The 23,401-nt window shown below is 46.5% G+C and overlaps 1 protein-coding gene across 1 annotated transcript; it reads right to left on the reverse strand.

The window, feature by feature from the left end:
• Positions 1–1,126: 1,126 nt before the first annotated feature.
• Positions 1,127–18,923, reverse strand: ANKRD23 (ankyrin repeat domain 23). The gene is made up of 9 exons (XM_039354315.1): positions 18,793–18,923; positions 10,714–10,872; positions 9,817–9,948; positions 7,717–7,824; positions 6,801–6,899; positions 5,904–6,002; positions 5,711–5,809; positions 4,245–4,343; positions 1,127–3,289 (listed from the first exon to the last, which is right to left on the reverse strand). The coding sequence occupies exons 1-9, from the start codon at positions 18,874–18,876 to the stop codon at positions 3,185–3,187; spliced, it is 984 nt and encodes a 327-aa protein (XP_039210249.1). The 5' UTR covers positions 18,877–18,923; the 3' UTR covers positions 1,127–3,184.
• Positions 18,924–23,401: the final 4,478 nt, after the last annotated feature.

Raw genomic sequence — 23,401 nt, forward strand, 5'->3', positions numbered from 1 at the left:
CCCCTAGTTGAGGTGAATATTGTCATGATTCAGGGCCAGGGATTAAAAACGAGATGGGGTTAAACCCCACCTCCCCCCCTTTTTTCCTAGAAAGCACATTATGCTGGAGAGGTGCACTGCTTATTTTTTTTCTCCCCACCCACAAGAACACCTAGGGATGAGAATCTGATTTGGGCACGGTTGTCCTTTGGCATGTGCTTTTTTGCCCGTCGGCCATTGTGAGACCCAAGCTATGTATTCAGGATTAGACCCAGTTAATCTGTAAGACAGCAGTTGGAGGAGAAGCTGGTGGATCCTTACACACCGGAGAGAATAGGTCTCTCATTCCTTATCATCCTTTGAGGTACTGCTGGGCAGATGTTGTCTCTGGCTGTGCAGCCACACGCAGGTGAAGCCCGGTCCACTCAAGATCTAGCTGATGCATTGGCACAACGTGCTAAACAAGGTTAATGTTAACCTTGGATTATTATTTTTTTTTTTTGCAGTTTAGCACGTGGGGCGAACGCAGCGTGTTTTTCAGATTGGTGTACTGAAGGGGGGGGGGTCCAGAAAATGGGTTCCTCCAGCAACCAGGTTGAGTAGATCCTTATTCTGCCTTCGTAGAAAAGCAGATTCCTCCTTTTTCTTGGAAGCATTAGAACAACTAGCATCTCCTTCCTAATTCTGCTGGCTGGCATGCAAGTTCTTTCAAGAAACGCGTCCGAGATGATTTCAAGAAGGCAACCATGGTGAATGCTTGCCACAGAGAAATAGCAGGACCCCGCAGGTAGAAAGCTAGCACAGCAAAGACTGGGCTGGTCTGGAACCTCCCTCACTGATAATACTAGCACAGGGGTAGGCAACCTTGGCTCTTTTATGACTCGTGGACTTCAACTCCCAGAATTTTCTGGGAGTTGCAGTAGCATTTTGTTGCCAGGAACTTTGGACTGGAGGACTCTTGCAATCTACGGACAGGGTGGGGACTTTAGGGGGGGGGGGTTCTTTTGCACAGAAATTGGGGCCTTGAATGTCTGTTCAACGGGTGTAAATAAATTTTTCTTTCAAGGTAAGTCACGTTCCAGCCTAGAAAAGCCATTTCAAGACCGACCTTTTGTTATACAGCCACACTTGCTCTCAACTCCCCATCTTTCAAGACACAAAAATACTTTTTATTATTTACAAAAGGAAAATCACATCACAGCAGCACTGCCCTCGCAGAGTTTTGAGGGACAGAAGTCTTAGCAATGTACAGTTCGACTCCTAAGTGGAATTTCTTTCTGGAAACCCCCCCCCATCCCCAGTCTTGCCCACGTACCCCTCCATTTGTGGTGAGGGGTGTTGTGGTGGGCATGGATGGAGGGGGCAAGTCCTGAGATGATACTGAAGACCGAAGACCGCTGCAAAGCAACCTCAAAGCCAGGGAGGTGGCTAAGACTGATGGATTGCCTGTGCACGGTGGCCTGGTATGACTTAAGACCAGGGCTGGGGAACTGTGGCTCCTTTATCCGGGACTTCAACTCCCAATGTTCCTTGGAGTTGTCATGCTAGCTCAGGAATTCTGGGAGTTGAAGTCTACTGGTCATAAAGCGGCTACAGTTCCCCCCTCCCCGACTTAGACAAAAGGACTACAGTATCATTTACGACACCTTTGGGGGTCACAATCGATGCAAAGAAGTGAAGTTGGCACTGAAAAATTCAAGTAATCGTCTCAGCCGCCCTTTCTCTGGAAAAGAGAGACAGGGAGGGCGGGAATAGGTAAATAAATAATCGCCAGAGCCGGTAGGGTACGAGTCCTGTTCCAGACTGAGAGAGCAAGGCTGGCTTCATGGACGCCCCTCCCGGCTCTGGGGCACGTTCGTTGAAGGCAGGCCTTGAAGTCATAAGTAAGGTAGAAGTCAGTAGGGGGAACCCAGTCCCCCAAGCGAAGGCGTTACTAGAGGGAGGGGGTGCCTGCTTGGCATGTGTTCCCCCCACCCCCTGGAATACTCCGTCGTGAAACTTGCAAAAGGATGGCCAGCCGGCCCTGTGCGAACTCTGCACTGTTGGCCATATTTGGCCCCTTCTTTTGTTGAAGGACATTGAATTGTTGGAAGACCTGGTGCTGTTTCAGGAGAACTCTATCTGTCCAGCAGCACCACCACGTTCGCCCTCTTTAATGTACCAAGGAACGAAGGGAGGGGAGGACACCCAAGGCCACCAGTGGCTGGAAATGGTGACACAAGGGAGCAGCCGCTGGGCAGCTTTGCCAACTGAAGAGGTGGGCCAAAAAAGACGGAGATACATTTATCGCCTGCTTCACCAGGAGACGTCGACTCGTTCCAGAGAAGAGCGTCATCTTTTGGGGGGTAACAAGCTCAAAAGAGGATTCCAGTCTGGCCTCCCTCCAGGGGCCTGAGGAACTCCCCGCCTCTGGAAGAAAGCTGCCCAGCCCTCAACCCCAGCGTCGGGGAGGGCTGTGACCAGAGGCCCCTTCCAGGGGAGCTGCAGCCCAGGCCCCTCCAGTATACGTGGCAGGTTGGAAGCGGAAGCGAGGCCAGATGCTTCCTCTAAAATGCGGAACTTGCTTCTCTGCAGATCCGGGGAGTAGCTGGACTGCCGTAGTGGCATTGTCCTTTGGAGCTGAGCCAGCTGTGGGGCTCGGCTCTCTGCCATTCACAGTCCCCTAAACATCTGCATCCCTAACTGGTAGATGCTCAGATCAGGCCTGTTTTGGCAGGGGAGCCTCACCTCTTCTCTCTGGCCTTTCTCCTTGCAGCCCCCTGGCTTCCGGGATGCTTAAGCTCACTAGACTTTGGAGGCAGGAAGGCAGAGCTTCCCTCCGGAGACTTAGGCCCCACCAGGCTGCCCTCTGCTGGTAGCCAGGAGGAATGCAAGGGTGCCAAGGCTGTCCCCTGCCCAGGTTTGCTACATGCTCAAAAAAATCTCCCATCTCAAGAGATAAAAGTTGCAGGAGGTTCCAGAGCCCAGCCGGCTGGCCCACATCAGCTGGGGATGTAAGAAACCTCCCCCCCCACACACACACACTATTTTTGTTCTCTCCACACCAGGATTGAAGAGGAAAGGCTAATCTGCCCAGTTTGGTGCAAAACAGGGACGAGGATGGTGAATTGGTCACAGGGTGGTGAAGGAAGGGGGGGAGGGTGCTGGCTTGTAGAGTCAACACCCCATTACCCAAGATACCCCGCACACACACACACAAACACTCTCAGCAGCTCCTGGCTAGGCCTTGCTGCCGGTTGGCGCATGTTTGCAGCGTCTCCCGGATCCCTGTCTGCCAGTCTTTCACCAGGTCTACTGGGGTGACCGTCGCCTGCCAAGACACAAGAGTGGCTCATAATTAGAAGCAAAGTAGAGGGCCCCCCCAAAAAAAACACCCCCAAGTGCTCTCTCTGTGTCTCTGTCTCGTCTATGGAGATTCTCAGTCATCCAGCTCTTCATGAAATGAAGACGCTTCTTGGATGAGAAGCTAAATGTCTTCAGGGAAAAACAAAAGTCCGGGGGCCTTTTGAAAAAGCCCCTTTGGCAACTTGCTTTCTCTTATTCAACAGCATGCTAGTCCTCATGAGAAGGCGTTAACCTGTACCTGGCCTGCATGAGCACTCCCAACTCCTTTTGCTGCCTCAATTCACTGATTATCCATCCAGCAGGGTCGTTTTTCATTATGCTCAGAGAACATAACGCTATAAAAGAACCCAGCAAATATTCTCACTAAACTGAAAGGCAGCTACAGAACATTTTCATCCATTTTTTTTTCACTTTTGCACTAACTCTTGATTAAAAAAAAAAAAAAGCTTTATATGACGGAGGTACATTTAACCTGACTTCTTTTGCTATCTGTGACGGTTCCAGCCACTGAAAGACCTTTTAGAGAATTGTCCCACAACGAAGAATGGTTAAGGGATTAAATTAGGGATGTCAGACCTTGTGGACGTCAACCTCCAAGTCTTCCTAAAGTTGCCACGGTTGGACCTCTCTGGATTAAATTATGCATATGAATAGAGGCATTAAAGCAGGGGTAGGCAACCTTGGCTCTTTTATGACTCGTGGACTTCAATTCCCAGAATTCCTGAGCCAGCTAAGCTGGCTCAGGAATTCTGGGAATTGAAGTCCACGAGTCATAAAAGAGCCAAGGATGACTACTCCTGCACTAAAGTGTCAGGTCAATTCACATTCTTCCAGATACTTCCAAAAAGTATCTCGGTCCCCATTTAAGATGCTACATTAGCAGCAGAGCAGCCCACCACCATCCTGAGTTTTTTGCTCACCTCATTCTGGATGCTAAGATTTGCCCCATACATCAGCAGGGTCTTGACCGCCTTGAATCGTCCTAGCCTGACTGCATCGTGAATAGGTGTATCTCCTTCCTGGCCAGGGAAAGAGAGAGTGTCTGCGCTCATACAACACACTTAACTTGGGTTATGGATTAACTCATTTTCTGGCCTTCCACACTGCTTTGGACTAACCCAGGGGTAGACAAGCTTGGCTTGTTTTATGACTTGTGGACTTCAACTCCCAGAATTCCTGAGTCAGCATGGCTGGTTCAGGAATTCTGGGTGTTGAAGTCCACAAGCCATACAAGAACCAAGATTGCCTACCCCTGCCCTGGACCAACCAAACAGACTGGGTTTGGGTTTGCGTTTCAGGTTAAGTCACCAAAAACGAGTCTCAAGTAACCAAGCTTAATGTGTAGTCCAAGTGCATCTACTGCAGGGGTGTCCAAACTTGGCAGCTTTTAAGACTTGTGGACTTAAACTCCTTAAAATTGCCAAGATGGGACACCGCTGATCGAGTGGGTCCTTACTGGCTTGGTGAAGCTTATTTTGTAGACCCAGCCAATGAAAGAGTGGGTGAAGTCCTCTCCATCTTGCTCCTGCTTCTAAGATGGGAAGGGGCTACTGGAAAATTTCAGAATTTCAGCCAGCAAAAGACCCGTGTCCAATCCTTGGAGTGGCATCCTTGGTAAGGAAAGTCAGGAATCATGCACTGCACCAAGACATGGATTAATGCGCTGGATTCAAACCGTTCAAAGAGATACAATAGCAAAGCCAGCCAGACTGTGAGCCTTATCCAGACCCATCTCATTAAGCCATTAAAAAGTTTCCTTGTTGAGCTTTACTAAATGAAGTACCTGCATTTTAATAACCTAGACTTGGTTTATTGTGTCAATCCGCTCCTTAACTGGCAGAGTACTCCAAAATCCCAATGTAGATCTCTCCCTACCAGGATTTGGAGAAGCTGACAGCTTGAGTTTTGCTGGATGCAGACAGGTTTTCTGGCACCAAGCCACGGTCCCTATCCAATGGCTTGGTTGAAGAATGTTTAGTGCCAAAGAAATCAACATCACCCACTGATATCCTGCAAAGGTGCCTTATCGTTGCTCTTATATTTGATCAGGAACCGAGTTTATCATTGGGTCAATTTTAAAGGTGCATAGCTATCGAAGCTGGATTCATATTACACCTTTGACTAACTTAAGATGGGGTGGGGCGGTTCAGCAAGATGTCAGAATCCAGTCCTTGTCTTGGCATACGTGAACCTGGCCATCATGCAATGTTTGTTTTTTTTGAGCACTGAGTCCTGGCCACCCAAGGTTCAGACTGAAGCAAATAGTTTCCTTATTATCAATGTTTCTCCCACAAAAGACAATTGGGAGAACGTCACTCTAATGAAGGTTGAGCTGGAGATGGCCAGGATCGGGTACCCCCTGTGTTCATCCCCCCACTTCCTGCACCTTATCTTGGGCATTGATCTTTGCTCCACAGGCAATGAGATGTTCAGCGCAGTCACAGTGGCCAGTCCGGACAGCCACGTGCAAGGGGGTGCTCCATAGCTGCAACCAGAACAAAAGGTCCACCATGAATCCCTAGGTGGGACGTGGCTCGTTTAGGTACAAGAAACGAGATCCCCATCTTTCCACTGCTTACCTTGTCCCGGGTGGAAATTTTGGCTCCACGGCTGATCAGCCCCTTGAGGATGTCCAGATGTCCCCCACGGCAAGCCCAGAACAAGGGCGTTGCCTCCAGCTGTGCCAAACAAAGCAGAAGAGGCTCACTAAGATCATTCTTGGGCCTTCTCCAACCTTCCAAATACCCTAGGCCAGTTTTCCACTGTTTAGGAGGGAATGGAGAAGACCCCCAATGCATCCCATGGAACGTTTAGAAAGTCAATTTGGAGAACTTGCTGGTCATCCTGCTCCATAGCCGGATAGGAAAAGCATCAAAAGGTGCCGATTAGCTGCCTAGTACTACCTAAAATTGCCTTCTAGACAGGACCTGGGAATACAACGGTCGCAATTCCTCTGCCAGCATAGCTAGGAATTTGGGGATCTGCACTCCAAAGGAGAAAGAGGGAGGGCAAGAGAAGAAGGGGACAACAGAGAAGGAGGTGGCTGGATGGAGTCACTGAAGCAGGAGGCGTGAGCTTAAATGGACTCCAGAAGATGTTAGAGGACAGGAAGGCCTGGAGGAATGTTGTCCATGGGGTTGCGATGGGTCAGACACGACTTTGCAACTAACAACAATCCAAAGGCAAATGGGTGTTCAATCTTTGGCATGCTTTAACTAGCTTTCCACAACCTGTGAGTGCTGCATCTGTTGAACTATTATTTCCTGCCAGTAAGGAAATTGGGGGAGGCTGACACCAGGTTGGGAAGGCTGACAAACCAGGGACCCAGCCCTCCTATTTCAGAGGAAGGGATGCAGGCAAGGAGAGAAAGCGATGCTCGCTTTGTACAGAACGCCCCATATTCTCTGCAACCTCAGCACTCCGGGATCTCAGCAACTCTGGGATGGGGGATTTATAAGCCATCAATCAAGGCTCACCATGTCTCTTGGCTCCAGCTTGGCGCCTGCTTCCAGCAGCTTGTCCACGATCTCTTTGTGGCCCCGCAAACAGGCTCGGTGCAGGGCTGTGCATTGGAACTGTGGCAGAGCAAAATGAGAAGGTTATTGCTTTGGGAGAATTCTCCAGCCTGGATTTCCCACCACTCTGGTCTGGTGTGTGGAGCCTTTGTGTCTGGAGCCACACCCATATGCACTACTCGGGACCTTGAGGACACAGATAAACCTCCAGGTGGCCTGAACGACTCTCTAAAAGAATGCCAATGACCAGCTGTCTCAAAGGAATATAAATCCTTCCATTCCCCACCATCTAGTCAGAGCTGAAGAAGCTTCTTAGATGAGAAGTGCAATATCTTCAAAGAAAATCAAAGTCAGTTGCCTCCTGAAAAAGCACCTTTGGAACAACCACAACCTGGATGACTTGAGAATCTCCATAGACATCTGGTCTACAGATGTGGCACAGTCAATGCACTTGGTGGCCAGCAGGTGGCGCTTGAATACCGTGCTACTTTAATGAGACCAGCTCAACTGGCAGAAAATCGCTTCAAAAAGGCAAAATTTTGGATGCATAGTTCAGAAAGAGGAAAAAAAAAAAAACCACCCAATTTTCTGCCCCCATTCATTCAGATGCCCTGGTGTATCACTAAACTCCCTTTTTATGACCCTGTAGAACCTGTTCTATAAATATAAACTATAAATATAAAAGGAATATTAAAATATATAAAATACGAATACGAAATTGCAGCACCGCTTTGGATTTCAAATTCCAGCTGTCTAAAACGACTTGGGATCTGTTTCCCCCACCCTTCCTTTGTTTGAATCATCATGCAGATTTCGGATGAAATGTCAGTCCCTTTGCAAATGGCAGGGCGGGTGCTCCTCGGTGACCCCACCATACCTTGTCATGGGTATTGGGGTCTCCGCCGTCCGCTAGATATTTGTTGACAACAAGAATCTGGTTGTCCAATGCGGCATCAAGAAACTGCCCTGGCTCCACCGATTCTATCTAAGAAAAGAAAAGATGGAAGTTGCTCAGATTTGTTTTTTGGGGTGCTTAAAAGCCTTAGTAAGCCCATACTTAGAATATTGCATCCCGTTTTGGTCACCATATTATTAAAAAGGTGTTGAGAGTCTGGTAAGAGTGCAGAGAAGAGCAGCAAAGTTGATTAGAGGACTGGAAGCATATGAAGAACAGTTGCAGGAATTGGGTACGTCGAGTGAAAAGAAGGACTAGGAATGACAGGGTAGTAGTGTTCAATATTTGAGGGGCTGCCACAAAAAAGAGGGGGGGGTCAACCTATTCTCCAAAAACCTGAACTTGAAGGCAGGACAAGAAGCAACAGATGGAAACTAATCAAGGAGAGGAGCAGTCTAGAACTAAGGAGAAACTTCCTGACAGTTAGAACCATTAACCAGTGGAATAGCTTGCCTCCAGAAGTTGTGGACGCTCCCATCATTGGAGGCTTTTGAGAAGAGACGGGAGAGCCAATTGTCTGGGATGTTATAGGGTCTTCTGCTTGAACAGGGGGTTGGACTAAAGAACCTCCAAGGTCCCTTCCAACTCCGTTATTCCGTTATTCCTTTTATTGAGAATGGCAATCTACCTTCATCTTGTTGCCAAGGAAACATCACGGACACGAAGAAGTCTTTATGTTTTATATAAAGAAGCAGAAGGAGAAGGATAATTTTATCTTCTCATTGCAAGTTTTCTTTTTTTTTTTTATCCACCATCCTTTTTTTCATTTGACTTTTCCAGAAATAGAGGCTTCCCCGGAGACTGACTGACTTACAAAATAGTGCTGCTAGATGAATGAGCAAATGAGAGCAAAGACGCAAAAGAAATGTATACGTGTCTATTCAATGCCTTCTAAAGGAATGTTTACGGTGAAAGAAGAGAAAGAGCTGGAAAACATGCGGAGGAAAGACCCCCAAACCCAGGAGATGGAATTGTACTTAATCTGGGAAAATAGGTATAAAGAGATGTGGCTCTCCTTATCTCCATCTTCAAACTCGTAGACCTTTGGAGATTTGCCACCAATTAAAAAAAGCATTTAAATTGGATTTTTCTGTCATCAGATAGGGGAAAAATCTCGGCGACTGAGCCCGTTTTAAAAGAGAACTGGAGAATCTCCTGAAACTCCGGATCTCAGCGGCTCCCCCCCCCCCGCTCTGATAATATTTGTTTCCTCTGGAATTGCAGCCAGAAAGTCCAGCTAGTCCCCAACTTACAACCGTTCGCTTAGTGACTATTCGAAGTTGCAACAGCACTGGACAAGGTGACTTATGACCTGTCCTTGCGCAACTGTCATGGCGTCACCGCGCTCAGGTGACCAAAATCTGAGCACCTGACAACGGGCAGCTATTTACGATGGCTCCAGTGGCCCAGGGTCACGTGACTGCCATTTGCCGCCTTTCCTGCGAGGTTCTGACGAGCTGAGCCAATGGGGACATTCAGATTTACTTAACAACCATGTGACTCACTTAGTGACTCACTCCAGTGATTGACTTAAAGCCAGGGCAAAAAAAGTCATAAAATCAGGCTCAACTCCTTTAAAAGCCTGCTTGCATAGAAAAATGAAAAATTCTGGTCCCGATTGTGCTTGTAAATTGGGACCTGGAGTGGACCATAAGGCCAGGTGACTCTACCTGGCCATGCCTAGATAAGAGTGGCCCACAGGCCTCAAAGCACTGGGGAAAAGCCAAGTTTTGTAGAGGCAAGCAGGGTGGGGCCCACTGCATATGAGGGGAGATTGCACCAGGAGAGGGGACCAGTTGCCCCCCAAAAGTACCACTTCTGAACTCTGACAAGCAACGCCATTTTTAGCTCTTGGCGGGGTCTGATCGGGGTGCTCTAAGCTGTCTCTGGACACAGCCAAATCTAATTTCATCTCGGAGATGGATGCTTGGAGCTTTCAGGGCAGCCTGACTCCTTCTCAAACAAGCTGAAGATGCCCTGCCCAGGTTTTACACTTTTGAGGAAATCCTCCAGAATACTCACAATAATTTCTGGCTCCTGCGGTTTGGGGAGGACCACTTTCTTACATGTCTTCTTCTGCTTGTGACGCTTGACAATGGCCGCCAAGTCTTCCAAGGTGTCAATCTTCAACCTGGCATGATTGAGGGCCTCAAGCTGGAAAAGATGATGGCGGGTATTGTGAGAAATAATTAAGCTCATTGCACGGTTGTTAAGTCAGGACACCAGATCCGAGCTGCAAATATCTAGAACAGAGGTCCGTAACCTTTTGGGCAGAAATGCTATTTTGTGGTTAAAGGCCATGTTAACAAACTTTGAAAGTCAGCCAAAATTGGCCTCTGGTCCTTCTGATACAAACAGAACTTAAGCATGGGTACTTTGGGTCCCCCCTCCCATATCCTTTCCACTTGGCTAGTACCGAATTCCTGTGTCATGGTTCCGACAGATGAAACTCTCCAAAGAACTTTGAGGCATTGTTTACCTTAAAGAATCTTTATTCAAGTTGCATGGCATCGGCACTTACATGGTTGAAGCCATAATCTGAATTCTCCTCCCCTAAACACGTAGTATCAAAGCATAATTCCCTCCTCTAATTAACAGTCATAAATCACATTCTCCAATTAGTTTGAAATGCAGGCCTTCCCCCCAGTTCTTCAATCCACCATTTCTTATCATCTCTTATTTCAAATCACCTTAAAAAACACTCTACTATGATGTTGTTATGTCTAACTAAGTCCCATACACCTTCTTCCTCCTCCCCACCCCCAGTATCATCTAATTCTAACTCTAAAAGTAACACACAAGGGGAAATTGGTTGCATCTTCATATATTGTCAAAGCAAGAACATTTGATGTTAGCAGCGTTGACATCCTGCATCCCCACCTTTCTACAACTTTTACAGAAACTCAGCAAGCGGCTCACCTTTTTCTTCTTCTCGTCTTCCGCTTTCTGCTTCTCTCTTTCCACCGATTCCCACCAGGGTGCAGCTGGACCTGAACGCCACCGTTCAGCTGCCCAGGCTGCGCCTCTCGCCCTTGCTGCGAAACAGCCAACTTTCTCTTCGCGCCGTTCCTCACTTACCTACGGAAGGAGACCGGAGAGGAAACCAGTCATAAGAAGGACGCTCTGGGTCGTGTGAGGCCTTCAAATGCATTTATGCCCCAAAGGGGGGAACTGCTGGGAGGCAAGGAGGTGTGGATCTAATAGAAGGAACCCAGAAGTTTGCAGAAATAAAAACAAAATATTGACAGCCTTAATAAAAAAAGAGGTGATTTGTTTCTTCAAATAGATGACATGGGAGCCGAGCCAGAAAATAGAAATAGAACGCAGCAGTTGGAAAGTGTGTGTGTGTTGGGGGGGGGGGTAGAATGGGAAGGTGCACTTTGTGAGGAAGAGGCAGGTTACAAATTTTAACAGATGCCCCCTTGTTCGTGCTCTACTTCTGGCTATCTAATTAACTCATCAGCCACCGCAGGAGGTCCATCATGTTAAAATAATGTTTTGGCAATACAATTGGTTTAGTTCTTGAGCTAACGCGTGTTTATTCTTCAAGCTCTGCTGCCCTATTAGCAGTTCTTTTAATATTGCTTTCTTGATGGGTTGTTGTAGTTACTTCTTTGCAATATTCTTGAAGAAAGAAAAATGCATATGGAAATGGAAATTCTAGAAGTGGAATCCAGACACTGAGGCTCACTCTAAATTTAAAAGGCAACTAGGAAGGCATCCCAAAGGTGCTTTTTCAAGCAGCCACTGTTTTGCCTTGAAGAGATTTTTGCTTCTCATCCAAGAAGCTTCAAGGAAAAACAAAGAAGGTTCCAGTTGCCTCTTGAAAAAGCAGTTTTGGGACAACTATGACTTGGAAGGAAGGAAGGAAGGAAGGAAGGAAGGAAGGAAGGAAGGAAGGAAGGAAGGAAGGAAGGAAGGAAGGAAGGAAGGAAGGAAGGAAGGAAGGATTCCTAGCTCATTACTGAATTAATTCATTCACATCGAAATTAACACTACTCAAAGTCAGCAAATATGCTTGGTAGGTCTTTTATCTGACCCAGTTTGTGGTGTTGTGTGAAAACAAGGCATACCAAGTGGCACTTAATCAGAAACAGCAGCAACATGTTCTATTTCTTGTAAGATGCAAGTGATTCAAGCAAACTAATTGGAGAGCAAAAGGTGTCTGTGAAATCCCAAACGACATTTGCATCCATCCATATCGTCTGCCGATATGCAAATGACACATTTGCCTGATTATCGAAATGGTGCCGTTACTCAGAATGTGCAGATCATCACCACGAATAACATAAAATTAAGGTTAAAAAAATTAACAGGTTGAACGGCTTGATCCAGACATTTGATGCAGTGGATTAAACTGTTCTTTTTAGGGAGATACTTGAACAAAAAAATGAGGGACAAATGTTAATACTCGGCTTAACCACAAGCCCTTGTTTAGCTGGTTTAAAGAGAAATCGCAAAAAATCATTGCAGAGAAAAATTTGGGCATAGTCACACCACAGCCTAACAAAACCTCCAGATTCAGGCGAAGTCTACCTGCCAACGCTGGCAATGGCATGACAGCAATAGGAAAGGGGGGTTGTGTTAAGCATTCCATTTACAGCTTTTCTTTCCCTGGTTGCATTGAGATGAGATGAGAAAACAATTCCATCAACATTTTGTTATTATTTTAATTCTGGCTCCTCATGCATTTTTAAAGTGACAGCAGCTTATGAATTATTTCTGGTTGATTGCTTTGTCATGTTATTTTAATTGTGTTTTAAATCAAACTCCAGCTTTGTCATCTGCTGGGTATGTGCCTTGTTGTGGAATAGCCAGATATAAATTGTCGAAATAAACAAGCACAGATGCGTCTGGATCTCAGGCGGGAGAAACGGGGGTGGCTCTGATCCAAGTATTCACCCCGGGTTGGATTCCAATGCCCTTCACCTTGGGGAATAATTTGTCGGGTTGGTGAGCATGGTGGCTGGAATCTACTTCCTTTAGAAGGCACGAGGTTGGAGATGGGCAGAGTCTGAATGGAAGAGATGGGATGGATCCAGTTCTAGGCACCATGAAAAAAATTCCTTCTCACCCACCTGGAACAAGCAACAGACGGGAAACTAATCAGGAGAAACCTGGGTGGGTTTGATTTTGAGATTTTGAGAGTGGGATATGCTCACCCTCTCCAAAAACCTGAAAAGGTATCAATAAGGGAGAATATTTCTAGCTCAAGGATCCAAGGTGCTCTCTGAGCTTGGTGGTTTTCTTGCAGACGTTTCCAGATGTTACCTAGTTTGGGTAATGAAATGTCTGCAAGAAAACCACCAAGCTCAGAGAGCCCCAAGGACCCCCTCACCTGAAAAGGTGTCCCCCCCAGAAGGGGAGCAACCTGCGTCTCCCAGAGAGCAAGATATGGAAGAATGACCCTAATCATGGGGATGTGACGACGGAAGAGCAGTTGGATGAGGGTCTGGAGGAGTGGTGGAGATGTTCAAGAAGATGATGGACAGCCATCTCTTGGGGAGGCTTTGAAGTGTGATACTGCCCTGGGTAGAGGATTGCTCTCCAAGATTTCACAGGCTGGAAGAGGTTCAGGAAAAAAAATCAACCAAGACAGCCAGAGAGCTAGAAAACAGTTCTTATGAAGAGAGCTGGACGCACTCACACTGCAGAAGATGGAAGGGAATTTGCTGGCATTTTCAAATACCTAAAAAGTTGGCCAAGAGAAGGGAGTCAAGCCCCCTTCGCTGGTTCCAAAGAGCAAGACCCTCAGAATAATGTATTTAAATTGCAGCAGGGGAGATAAGTTCCAACTAATTTTCTGGGGGGGGGAGGGGAGAACCTCCTAAAAATAAGGGATGCGGGGCAATGGCTAGGGAGGGTGTCTTCCCTTCACTGGAGGGGATCAAGCAGAAGCGGAACAGAACATCTGGAGAGAACTGGATTTGGATCCCTGCACTGAATACGTCTTGTCCTTCCAACCCTAAGATGGGAGGATCCTATGAAACCCCAGTTCTCCGTTGGGTTCCTGGCTTTCAGGACAGATGATGGAACGCCATAGCCCATTTCCCCTGAGCCCTCCTCTCCTTCCCTTCACCCAGCTGCCCCCTTGGCCAAGGCATGTGGTGTCTGCAAAGTGCCAACCCATGAAAGCCGTGCCCCTCCCTCACTGGGGGAAGAGTGCCAGATCCAGCTCTGACATGCCTCCCATGCCGCAGTGCCTCCTGCCCCAGATGAAGCAACTTCTATTTATACACAGACCTCGGGGTGTGACACTCTGCAAAAACACAACGTGGTGTCAGTGCCCGGTCACATTTCCAGTAGGGGTTGCCAAAGGGCAGCTAGAGACAGCCAGGCGCCAGAGTGGGTCCCAAATCCTCTCTGTTGCCTGGGGAAAGATCCCCTGGGATCCCTCACTCCACTAGTTTGAAGGGAAAGGAGCCCTGCAGCTCACCCAGTACAGCCTCTGCCCAGGGCAGGATCCATCAGAGCAGGGGTAGTCAACCTTGGCTCTTTTATGACTCGTGGACTTCAATTCCCAGAATTGGTTTAGCCTGTTGGAAAAATCAGCCCGCTTGGTTCATTTATAATCCACTGTACTGGGCAAACCCAGAAAACAGGCTTATTCAGTAACTGGGTTAAGTGTGCAAAACCCGCCAATCTGCTTGCTTTACGTTAAGACAGCCATCCTGTGTTCAATCGCTTTCTGTCTCATTAGAGAACACAACTAGGGAAGGGCCTTTTTAGGGACCAATGGGGGGCCCCGGAACTCAAGTTGAGCACTTCTCCCTGGAAAGGTCTTCTGAAATGAACCAGCTGAAGCAGCCCCTCGCTCAGGGTACAGGAGTCCTCAACCTCATTGCCACAGAAATCTGATCCCATCTTGGCATTCCCACCTTCTCAGGCCAAGCAGCCAAGGAATGTCTCCACTGCTCTCCTGGGGAATTCCAGACACCACAAGACGGTCAACCTGCTTCTTTGCTTCCTTCCTTCTTAGGCTAACAAACTCCTAGGAATCTTGACTGGTTTTTATAAGAGGGCAAGCAAGTTTTTGGCCTGAGGCAGCCACCAAAATAAGACCCCTGCTGTCTCAAGGCCAGGAATGGATTTGTTGATGTTTTGGGGAGAATCTCTCTCCTCCGTTGATACCTATGAAACGTTCAGAGGGTTTTCTGGGGTGTGGTGAAGGCCAGCCAACTGAAGAAACAACAAGACCCAAGACTTCTCTCCATCAAATTACATTTCCACTTACTTGATGTAGAGAGGAAAAGTCTTTTGAACACCACTGGGTAACAAAATCACAGCCATGCTACTCATCATTCCAGAGAGGCCTTGTGGGCCAAACAATCCATTATGCCGGATTAGGCTTAAGGACTGGAGGCTTCTGATTCCTGACATAGTGCTATTGTATTGGGAATCAGGAATCTTGAAGCGTGGGAATTGGTGGATCAACCTAAATTGGAACAGCTTGTTTCTGCTTTCTCGGGTGCTCCGTGCCAAGTGAAGATTGAGGAAGGGGTGGGATGGGGGAGCCGAGAGCCAGCTCTTTATTGATACCACAGCAACAACTGGGCTCATCTCCTGCAGCCCTTTCTTATCGCTTATTGTGCTGTAGAGTCTTCGCTCTTTCTAAGGCAGAGACTTTCTTGACTATTTCCCCCCAATCTGCAGCTCTCTTCTTGGCAGAGTTCATGAGGCATCAGGAGCTTTTTAAAAGGGGGACAGGGAAACCCCACAGCCTCGCCACCTAGAAGGAGACCGTCCCAAAATATGGAAGGAATATTGGATGGATTGTTATCATTCAGGGCAGGAAAACTGACCAGTCCGAGGCTGAGAATGTCAAAGGCTCCTCCATATTTCTAACTGTTAAGCTGATAAGTGTCAGTGGACAAAAAAATCATGGAAAAAAACGGTATTGATACATGAGAAAAAAGCCAAGAAGGGCGGTAGGGCAGGTGTAGGCAACCTTGGCTCTTTTATGACTCGTGGACTTGAACTCCCAGCATTCCTCAGCCAGCATAGGGGAAACTTCATGACTTGTGGACTTCAACTCTCAGAATTCCTGAGCCAACATGGCTCAGTTTGGAAACCTCTCCATTTCTCCTCAGCATGGCTGGCTCAGGAATTCTGGGAGTTGAAGTCCACGAGTCATAAAAGAGCCAAGGTTGCCTACCCCTGGCGTAGTGCATCAAATCTCAGCCACACGTTGCTCAGTGTCCCAAAGTGTGCACAGGACAACTCCTAAGCCTGTAATTGTCAAATTAGCAACCTCAAGATGTGTGGACTTCAACTTCTAGAATTCCTAGCCTGCATGAAGTCCACACATTGCTAAGGTTGAGAAAGACTGCCCTAAACCACGGTTGTCAGGTCTACAGAACATCCTATCCCGGCACCAATCAATCATCCTGTTTTCTGATTTAACAGAATGGCCTGGTTCACACACGTGATGACTTAGATGGACTTTTTCTAATATGCTGAACCAGAAACAATTTCTCCTATTTCAGTCTAATCTACCATGTTAGAAGAGCCCATCTAGCGAACAAGGCAGAACCGAAAACAGCAGGAAGATTATGGTTGCGAGTTTGGTTTTAAAAAAAGAACATCACACGTTGTGCAGGCAGATAAACATATCTGCTCCTGGGAGTGAAAACTTGGCTGATTCATCTTCTGTAGCTCACAGCTCTTCAAGAACTTGCCTCCGGGCACCACAAAGACACATCTATGAAGTCCTCTTTCAAATTATTGATTCAACTTATATCCCATATTTCTATTCAGAGAACATTCAACTCTGGGAGAAAAGATGGATCAGAAATGGAGCATGGGTTCATATTAACACGTGACACCTCAAATCCAGGACAAGAAAATTGCTATTCACAGTGTGTGTCACATCCATTCCAATAAACAACCGGTATTCTGGTTGTTTCATACAACAGTCTGTGTCAAATGGATAATGTTCTCACAAACACTGGGCTACAAGCTACCATTCTATAGGACCCTAGTTTAGAATTGTATAAACTCATGTATGTCATTTGAGGAGATGGATTCAGACAACCCAAAGCTCTGCAAACAAGTGGACCAAGTTGATAACCAGGTCTAACTATCACAACATTGATCTTAGTCAAAAGTTTGAGAAAGCATGTTGAACCGGTGATGAATATATGATTATATTTTACGCAACATTTATTATACATTATTCATCATGGTTATTCATCACTTGCTACTGGCAAAAATATGATTCATTACCAGCTAGAAAATGGATCCATCATATGCTAAGTTAAAATACCCCACACATTTTATGCAGATCCAGATCTCAGCTCAGTGCAGGAGAGCTGAAACATTGTAAGATTAAACAGAAACGTTTAAAAAGGATTCTGAAATTTCAATCCGTAAGTTTTCAGAAGCATGCTTTGTCAGCCTTGAATGCTGATGAGTTGCATAGTGCTGTATATTTGTGATGTTATTCTTAATTTCCCTTTCAAGTTTTGGTGAGAAATTTTGCTCTCTTCCTGGCCCAAGGCGGAGATTTGCTCCGGTTAATGAAATGACCCAGTTTCTGGTCCGTTCCCTATACACGCTGGCTTTCCCTGACTATGGAAGAATTTAGTGCCTGCACACATCAGCTAAATTGGCACAGAGAAAAACACAGAGGTTTCTATGTGAGAGGCAATCTTTGTTTTTTTCAAAAAGATCCCCGCTGGAAAACAAAAAATGAAATTTGAGTAGAGTCTGCCTGCATTCGGATCACATATTTAACCAGCTTTCTCATGAGCTCATTTTTCTAGGTTCATACAACACATGGAACCAAGCCGAGCTGGTTTCACATTCATCAATGGGGTGGGGGAGTGGATGGAATCAAGAGTTTGAATTAATCAAATTCCTACGAATGTGATGCAAAAGCAGACATCAGAAGTTTAATTGGCCTGAGGGATGTAAAGACCCATCCCAGAGTTCTCTGCATTCTCCCCTCATAACATCTTTATGATTTGATCTACAAGTGGGCCACTCTTCCATCAGGTCCAACCTGCTTTGCTTACCCAAACTCAAAGAGGCTGTCTTGGACTGGATTAGAACATAGAATAAGAGGGTTGGAAAAGACCTTGAAGGCCTTCAGGTCCAACCTCTAGTTCAGGGCAGGAGACCTTATTGTATCCCAGACAAATGGCTGTCCTATCTTTTCCTGAAGATCTCTAGCAATGGAGCACTCACAATTCCGGAGATAAGTTGTTCCATTGATTTATTGTTTTGTCGGGAAATTTCTCCTTAGTTCTAGGTTGGATCCCTCTTTAATGAGCTTCCACCCATCGTTTCTTGCCCTGCCCTTTGGAGAATAGCTTGACCCCTTCTTCCCTGTGACAGCCCTTCAAGCATTGGAAGGTAGCTATCACGTCACCCCTAATTTTTCTCTTTGTTAAATTAAACATACCCAATTCCCTCAATTGTTTGTCATGTTATAGGTAAGGGTGTAAGTCTATACATATGCTGTATATAGTATGTTTAAATATGTGTTATATGTGTACACTTTGAGCGCAAACAACTAAATTTCATTTTTAATGTGTGCCACTGTGCCCACAGTAAAAATGCCACTGTGCCCACAGTAAAAAATGACAAGGCTATCTATCTATCTATCTATCTATCTATCTATCTATCTATCTATCTATCTATCTGATCCATCCATATCCATCCATCCATCCATCTCTATCTATCCATCCATCCACATCTACCTATCTACCATCATCTATCCATCCATATCTATCTAGCTACCTATCTATCTATCTATCTATCTATCTATCTATCTATCTATCTATCTATTTATCATCTATCTATCTATCTATCTATCTATCTATCTATCTATCTAATCTATTTATCATCTATCATCTATCCATCCATATCTATCCATCCACATCCATCCATCCATCCATCCACATCTCTCTCTCTCTCTCTCTCTCCCAACCACATGCTTTATTATCTGCAGTTCCCCCCCACCCACCCACCCAGCCCAATTCTTCTCAGCCTTACCAACTGCTGAATGCTGAGGATCTCCATGGTCCTCCCTTCCAGAGCCGCAATGCTCTCTCCGGCGACTTGCCTGGGCAGCTGCATTTATTTCGTCCTGGGAAGGGTGGATTTAGGCTGCCATCCAAAACCCCTCTGGGCCCAGCAACTGGATTGCTGGAGTGCCATGTAACGCCCGCTAAAATAACTTCATTAAATGCCTCGAGTGATTGCCCATATCCAGAGGGACAGAGGGAGGGAACCGGCCATTAAGTCAACATTTCGGTTGTTGGGTTTCCCAAGCTTTTGATGCAACCAGATTGGCTTTCCCCATCAGCCCAGGAGAAATGGCTGTAGTCCATCAGAAAAAGCCATTTGGAGAAATCTTTCCCTGCATTGTTGCAGAGGTATGGCAGCGGACGGGCGAGGATGGGGTCTAGGGCAGGGGTCCTCAACCATGGCAATTTAAGACTTGTGGACTTCAACTCCCAGAATTCCTCAGCCAGCTTTGCTGGCTAAGGAATTCTGGGAGTTGAAGTCCATAAGTCTTAAAGTCGCCAAGGTTGAGGACCCCTAGTCTAGGGTGTGTTCGGGACTAAGACTCCCCCAGTCCCTTGCTAGTGGCCCCGATAGGCATTAAGAGTCCAACACATTAAGAAGATCCAAGATGTCCAGATTCATGCAGCTTTGCACCAAGTCAGCTTTCTAAAGCTAGTTAGCAGTCAAGACTTTAAATCTGACATTTTTTCATAATAGGCTGCTTCCACCATTAGCTAACAGCAATTTGTATATTTATGGTTGAGTAATGGAGAATGTAGGAGCATTAAATACAGAATCATGCACCTGAGGCTGACTCACTCATTTTAGGAAAATGTTTCTTGTCACCTGGGAGTTTTCATTCCGAAGACAAGAATGAGAATCAAGTGCTGACCTTTTTTGGGGAGAAAAATTGAAACGAGGCAAGCCTCATTTCAGATACACTTCCACAAAATCTCATTTTTAAAATGTCAAATTAATTCCACGTTGCTGAGTGGATAGAGGATGACCAAGAACCACGATTATTGGACTTCCCAGCCTGGCCCAGAAGTGGGAAGAATGGCTTGACGTATTAGACCATAATTTTCTTACAGAGTACAATCTGAGACCTTCTGTCTTAGTAGAATTAATAATCAATCTAGGGGGAGGAATATAGAAGGGTTGATCATGATTTCCCCCCCCCCCAGGTGACAGCACCTGGGTGCCCAATGTCACTACATCAGAAAGTGGAGGAGTTGCACAATGACACACCATGATGAGCTATGACATCATCAAGTCTTCTGCTGGGTGCCGATGACTAAAGTAGAAAGGCATAATGGATTCAATCTCCAAGGGAAATGTGAATTCCTTGAACACGGATATCTGAATCCTAGAGGGCTTCATGTTTAAAGAACTCAGTGGCTGCATGCACCAACACTTAACCTGATAACTAATTAAACCCTTTTGCTAGATTTGTACATAGACTGAACGATGAACTCACTTAACAGGCTGGCTTGCCCAATACTCAGCTAAAAACATTCTAACCCAGTGGTTCTCAACCTTTTTAATGCCACGACCCCCAACCGGTCATAAGTCGAGGACTACTCAACCGGTCGTAAGTCGAGGACTACTCAACTGGTGCAGCACCGTTTGCAGAATGGGACTTTTGGCGGCTCAGCAGGGCAGAGACAGCCTGGACAATTCCTATTGGCTTTTGAAAGCCAATAGAATTAGACTCTATTCAAGAGAGTCTATTCTATTGGCTTTCAAAAGCCAATAGAATAAAAGGGAGTAGCACAGCTAAGGAAAAGGGGGAAAAAAATGGCGGACTGCGTTGTTTGGCGACCCCCGTGAAATGGTCGTTCGACCCCAAATGGGGTCCTGACCCACAGGTTGAGAACCACTGCTCTAACCAAAGGAAACAATAAATTTAATCTTTGGCTCCTCTAAGACATCTAGGAAACACGTTGCGTGAACATCATCATGTAATAGTGACCTACCTAGGGAAGCCCTTGGGATTAATGCACAGGAAATACGTTACACTGACATTTAAAGCAGAACATCCAGAGTTTATTCCTGCTATGAGCTCATGAAAGAAATCACGGGGACTGGAGGCTAAAACATATGAAGAACGGTTACAGCAACTGGGCATGGCTAGTCTGGTGAAGAGAAGGACCAGGAGAGACATGGTAGCAGTCTTCCACTATTTGAGGGCTGCCACAGAGAGGAGGGGGTCAACCTGTTTTCCAAAGCACCTGAAGGCCAGACAAAGGAATAACAGATGGAAACTGATCAAGGAGAGATTCAACCTAGGAATAAGGAGAAATTTCCTGACAGTGAGAACAATCAACCAACGGAACAGAAGTTGCCTTCAGAAGTTGTGGGAGCTTCATCCCTGGAAGCTTTCAAGGAGAGACTGGGTTGCCGTCTGTCAGAAATGGTGTGGGGGTCTCCTGCTTGGGTGGGGGGGGGTTGGACTAGATGACCTACAAGGTCCCTTCCAGCTCTGTCATTCTATTCTATTCTATCATAACTGCAGCAAACGTTTGGAGAAGATTTCTGGCTCCGTTACACCAAGGTATGGCTTATCACGGTTATGCAATTAGGCAGTTGTGTTTATAAACTACAGTTTAACATTTGAAGCATTGAATGGGAATCTAGCCAGGATCCCTCCTGCTCCCCCCCCCCAACCAACTCCAGAGGCTTCCTTGGCTGCTGTTGCGAGTCCCTGCCTGATGAGAAAAAGGCTGAAGGATTACAGCAAGGCCAAATCCAGGACTGTGTGTCACTAGGCTGTGCCGGAGTTCGTGTTACAGCTACAGATGGAAATAGCCTCGCAAGGCTGACATTCTATCTTCCCACACTGTTATGGCGTTCCCCTCCTTCTCTTCCCGCTCAAAACAAGCCCCTCCACTTGGCTTCCAAGGACAGCAGGTATCCTGTTTCAAAAAGCCAGGCTTCTGAACCCTGGCAGAGCTTCTTCCAAAGGTGAGATCCGGGAAGAGAGGCACGAGAGAAAGGAGAAGGCCTCCCTCTTCCAGAGCCCTCAGCCATAGTGCCAGGGGCCCCATGCTTGGTGATCTATCCCACTGCAGGAGCAAGAGTGCCATACCTGCCCTAAGGAGGAGGTGGGTGTTCACCTGTTGCTCTCCAAGGCGAGAGATGCCAGCGGCCAAACGTCGTGCCCTACTTCGCTTTCCCGCTGGCAGCCCCAGTGCACAGACTGATGAATGGAGGCAAAGCCAGACAGGGACATCACAGGATCTCCTGATCACTCGGTTGACTATTTTGGGATGCTACTGGCAACCACCTGGGAATGTGCTCTCCTACAGGAAGAAACAAGAAACCTTGGCTTCTCTCAAAAACCAAAGCAGGCCTGAAGCTGGGTAGTCCGTAGAAGAGAGGCCACCAGGAAACAGCATGGCTACATGCCGGGCTGGGAAAGGAAAGAGCAGGGGAGAGGAAAAGAAGACGTCCTAGAACAGGGATAGGCTCTTTTATGACTCGTGGACTTCAACTCCCAGAATTCCTGAGCCAGCCACGCTGAAGGGAAAGAGATAGGTTTCCAAGCTGAGCCACGTTGGCTCAGGAATTCTGGGAGTTGAAGTCCACCAGTCATAAAAGGGCCAAGTTTGAAGACCCCCCTGCTCTACTCAAATGGCTGGTTTTATTTTCCCCAAACAGATCACGGGAAGAACTTTCTGTTCTCTTCCAGAAACTACCCCCTCCATGATCTAGGGCAGGGGTAGGCAACCTTGGTTCTTTATGTCTCGTGGACTTCAACTCCCAGAATTCCTGAGGCAGCCATGCTGAGGGGAAAGGGAGAGGTTTCCAAGCTGAGCCATGCTGGCTCAGGAATTCTGGGAGTTGAAGTCCACGAGTCATAAAAGAGCCAAGGTGGCCTACCCCTGATCTGGGGGAACCCTGGTCACCCTGGGCTATCCTAGGAAGAGCTTCGGTGAAAGGCTAGTATGGCCCAAGTGGTCCATTTGGACAGACCAACCTTTCCCAACTGGGCAGATGTGCAGTTTACAATTCCACCTTGGCTGAAGATGCTCAGCGTTGTAAGCCCAGTGAATCTTGAGAAAACCCAGTTGAGAAAAGCCTTAAAAAAAGAATGTAGGAGGAACTTCTCCTTGTATCAGACTGAGCAAGTTCTATTTTGTTAAGATCGGTTTGGGAGAGATTAAAATATGCCCGTTCTTTCTTGCTTTGATTGAATGCTGTAATTAAGAATGTCAGCCCTTTGAAGATGATTAAGCTTGTTTGTTGGTATAACAAAACAAATCATCTGCAAGAATCTGAACATGGAGAAAACCTTAAAAAGCACCCTTTGTCTTTAAAGAGCAGGTATTCTTTTAGGAAACCAGCTTTGGCTTCCAAACTGACAGGATGCAACACAGACCAAGGTCTACTTGTTTAAGGCCACAATTTGTTGTTTTATAGCCATCACTTAGCTATCGTCTTACTTAGCAACAGAAATTTTGGACTTAAGTTAAGGACTACCTGAACAGCAAATCTGAAAAAGGAAAAAGGAAATGGAAGCAGGATCACGACGACAGGGAAGCTTGCAGAAACCAAGGTGGAAATGTCATCTTCCTAAATCAATGCAGCTGAT

The sequence above is a fragment of the Crotalus tigris genome, unplaced genomic scaffold (assembly GCF_016545835.1).
Source record: "Crotalus tigris isolate CLP2741 ecotype Arizona unplaced genomic scaffold, ASM1654583v1 scf7180000018549.3470463, whole genome shotgun sequence".
NCBI lineage: Eukaryota > Metazoa > Chordata > Lepidosauria > Squamata > Viperidae > Crotalus > Crotalus tigris.

Coding starts and splice junctions, on each gene's coding strand:
- ANKRD23 (XM_039354315.1), bottom strand. CDS start 18,876: ATGCAGCTGCCCAGGCAAGTCGCCGGAGAGAGCATTGCGGCTCTGGAA. Junction 10,873..18,792: donor TCCTCAGCATTCAGCAGTTG/GTAAGGCTGAGA, acceptor CTCCTTCCGTAG/GTAAGTGAGGAACGGCGCGA. Junction 6,900..7,716: donor ACCCCAATACCCATGACAAG/GTATGGTGGGGT, acceptor GCTCTGCCACAG/TTCCAATGCACAGCCCTGCA.